General features: G+C 41.1%; 1 protein-coding gene across 1 annotated transcript; it reads left to right on the top strand.

Annotated features, from left to right (window-relative positions):
* The first annotated feature begins 1077 nt into the window (after positions 1 to 1077).
* On the top strand, positions 1078 to 1630 carry LOC140878680 (uncharacterized). Its single transcript, XM_073282295.1, has 2 exons — positions 1078 to 1315; positions 1383 to 1630. The coding sequence occupies exons 1-2, from the start codon at positions 1078 to 1080 to the stop codon at positions 1628 to 1630; spliced, it is 486 nt and encodes a 161-aa protein (XP_073138396.1).
* Positions 1631 to 2861: the final 1231 nt, after the last annotated feature.

Raw genomic sequence — 2861 nt, 5'->3', positions numbered from 1 at the left:
GGAGTTTATTCTCACCGGAGACATCCGGCTATTGCTTTGTTTGTACCACGCATGTCAATTGGTGGGGCTGGAACGAGTCAGGGACGCCCGTGAAAGAACAAGAACGAGGTAGATGTGGTGACTTCGGATTAGAGTTGTAGAAGTTTTTGTCAAGAACCTTATGTATATTTTCTAGATAAGAGTTTGTATGAACTTAGAAAGTTTAGATGTATGAGTTGAACAAGAAGCTTGTTGATTTACTATCATGTCTTGTGATAACAACTTGTAATGTTTGGATCCTTAAATACCTTATGATATTCCATGGTTTCTTCTAGATTTTGATGTTGAATTCATGCCTTATATGTTAGACAATGTTTGAGGATCAAATCAGGGGCAAAACCTTCTCTTTTCAGCTGTTTAGGAGTGGAATGCGAGGCCTAGGCGCGCCCACTCAGCCCAGAAGGCGCGCCCACGCCTAACCATGGCACCATGGGTGCCTTGGCCGAGCCATGGGCGCGCCCATGTAAAAAAAAATTATTTGGTTTGCTTCTTGCCTTATTGTCCAACCGAGATTAACATAGATTATATGTTATGAATTGAGATTAGAACTCGAGGTCCCCACAACATGTGGTATTAGAGCATTAGTTTTGGACTGATTAGAAATAAGCGAGTGGGGTAGATCGAGTCCTCTTGATTGATTGATTTACGCTAGCATGAGTTATTGTTGTCGATTAATACATGATTATGTGTATTGATAGTATAAGCATGCTTTACTGCTTTAAGAATATGTGCTTACCTGATTATTTGAGTTTACTGGAAGCATGTATTATTTAAGAATGAATCAAAATCGATTGGGATCAGAATTTGATCTTTTGTGTTAAGATATGAATATGATGATCAGAGAGGGAACTGAAACATAAATGTTGAGACTGAGATAGTAATGTATTTGTGTACTAATCCTGTTGAATATCAGATATGCCTCCTCGTCAAGCACCGATTACTAGACAAACATTGGTTGTTCCTCAGCCAGAACAAGCAAATGTGCCATAGGCTGCAGAAGATCCTAGACCAGAACAGGGCAGTACTTCCACTGATCCAATGGATGTTACAGCAACACCTATGGAAACTTTACTGAAAAGGTTTCAATCCTTCAAGCCGCCGACCTTGAAAGGTATCGAGAACTCAGTTGAATGTGAAGGCTGGTTAGAGGATATGGAAATGCTGTTTGATTCCCTTGATTATGAAGATGACATAAGAGTCAGATTTATTGGGCACCAACTACACGATGTTGCCAAGTGTTGGTGGATAAAAACCAAGAGAGCTCTTGAAAATCGAGGTACGACTATCACTTGGAAAATATTTACAAAATAATTTTATCAACATTTCTTTCCAGTGTCGTACAGAAAAGAAAAGGGTTGCAGAGTTTGCAAATTTGAAACAGGGGAATCTGAATATAGAAGAGTATGTTGCCAAGTTCTCTACATTGCTGGACTTTGCTCCACATATAGCTGGGAGTGAAGAGGCCAAAGCTGATCAGTTCATCAATGGGCTGAATCCCGATGTGTTTACGTTGGTAAATTCTGGGAGGCCAAACAACTTTGCTGATGCACTTGATCGAGCAAAGGGAGCAGAAGCCGGGTTGATTAAGTAGAGAGGATCATCGTTTATTGCACAGTCTCAACGACAGCCACAACCATCACCGCAATTTCAGCAACCATCTCCCAGATTTGAGGGAGGTAGCAGCAGTAGTGGTAAGAAGGATTTTCTTAAGGCAAGAGGAAAACATTTTATGTGAGACATCGGTACTAAACATCTAAACTCGGATTAAACAATAAGTAAGCATACAAGATCCAAGATTAAAAGCAATAAAAGAAAAAAAATTTCTTTAAAGAATATGCCCGGACCCGTGCACACATTCGTGCATGGGTCCGTGCATTTAACTGAAGAGCACACGGACCCCGCACCACCTCCGTGCCCGGGTCCGTGCTTAAACATTGCACTGAAAACTTGAGTTTCTGTCCGACTACACGGACCCTCACCCGGAGGTGTCACGGGGTCCGTGCACTCAAAATTAAGCACACTATAAAACTTGCGAAGGGACACGGACCCTTGCACATACGTGGCACGGGGTCCGTGCCCTTCTGCACCAGAAAAAGCTAAGCTTCAGCAGAACAAAATCCATGCCAACACAATTCAATTCTTCAATTTCATAATGCTACAAACTCAATAAAACATGCATAAAGATTACAAAGTAGATCTAGAGTTGTACATTATTCAAACCAGTTGAACATGCTTCGGTTCTAGATTACAATCCGAATACAAAACAAGTTCGAATTACAATTTGACTTCTAAAAACACCGAGTCCTCACTTCTACTCAACTCAACCCCTAGCATGCTGCCTCTGACTTGATCCTTCCCCACCTGTCGCCAAGTACACATACAAAACAAAGCAACAGCCGGATAACTCCGGTGAGAATTATATTCCCAGTAAAAGCAACATAACATGCAATACAAGTAATATATCAACAACATGATATCAAGACAACATATTCAATGTTAAGACGAATGAAATGCATGTATTTTAAAATTTAGATATCAACTCTAATAAACAAGGGATTGCTGCTATGCTTTTGGGATCCCGAGGATGAGATCGCGTAACGACTCACCGATTCTCCCAATCGAGGTGGTGCCACTTATCCCAAACCCCTAGACTTTGGTGCGAATATAAGGAGTATTCTGACACTAGGTGAACTTCTACCACCCAGGCCACTCGCAGTATAGCCCCCAAAACGTCTAAACAAAAAGGGCGTACAGCCCGCTGAAATCAAAGATTTAGGCTCGATATGAATGCATAAGAAAAACATAAAGCATCAAGCCATAAT

The sequence above is a fragment of the Henckelia pumila genome, chromosome 2, assembly GCF_033568475.1.
Source record: "Henckelia pumila isolate YLH828 chromosome 2, ASM3356847v2, whole genome shotgun sequence".
Classification (NCBI taxonomy): Eukaryota; Viridiplantae; Streptophyta; class Magnoliopsida; order Lamiales; family Gesneriaceae; genus Henckelia; species Henckelia pumila.
The sequence above is the reverse complement of the archived record's forward strand: the minus strand, read 5'-3'. Positions and strand labels throughout refer to the sequence as shown.

Bases quoted from the DNA above. Each gene is read 5' to 3' on its own strand.
- LOC140878680 (XM_073282295.1), top strand. From the start codon at position 1,078: ATGGATGTTACAGCAACACCTATGGAAACTTTACTGAAAAGGTTTCAA. The intron at 1,316-1,382 runs GTACGACTATCA...AGTGTCGTACAG, and splicing joins GAGAGCTCTTGAAAATCGAG to AAAAGAAAAGGGTTGCAGAG.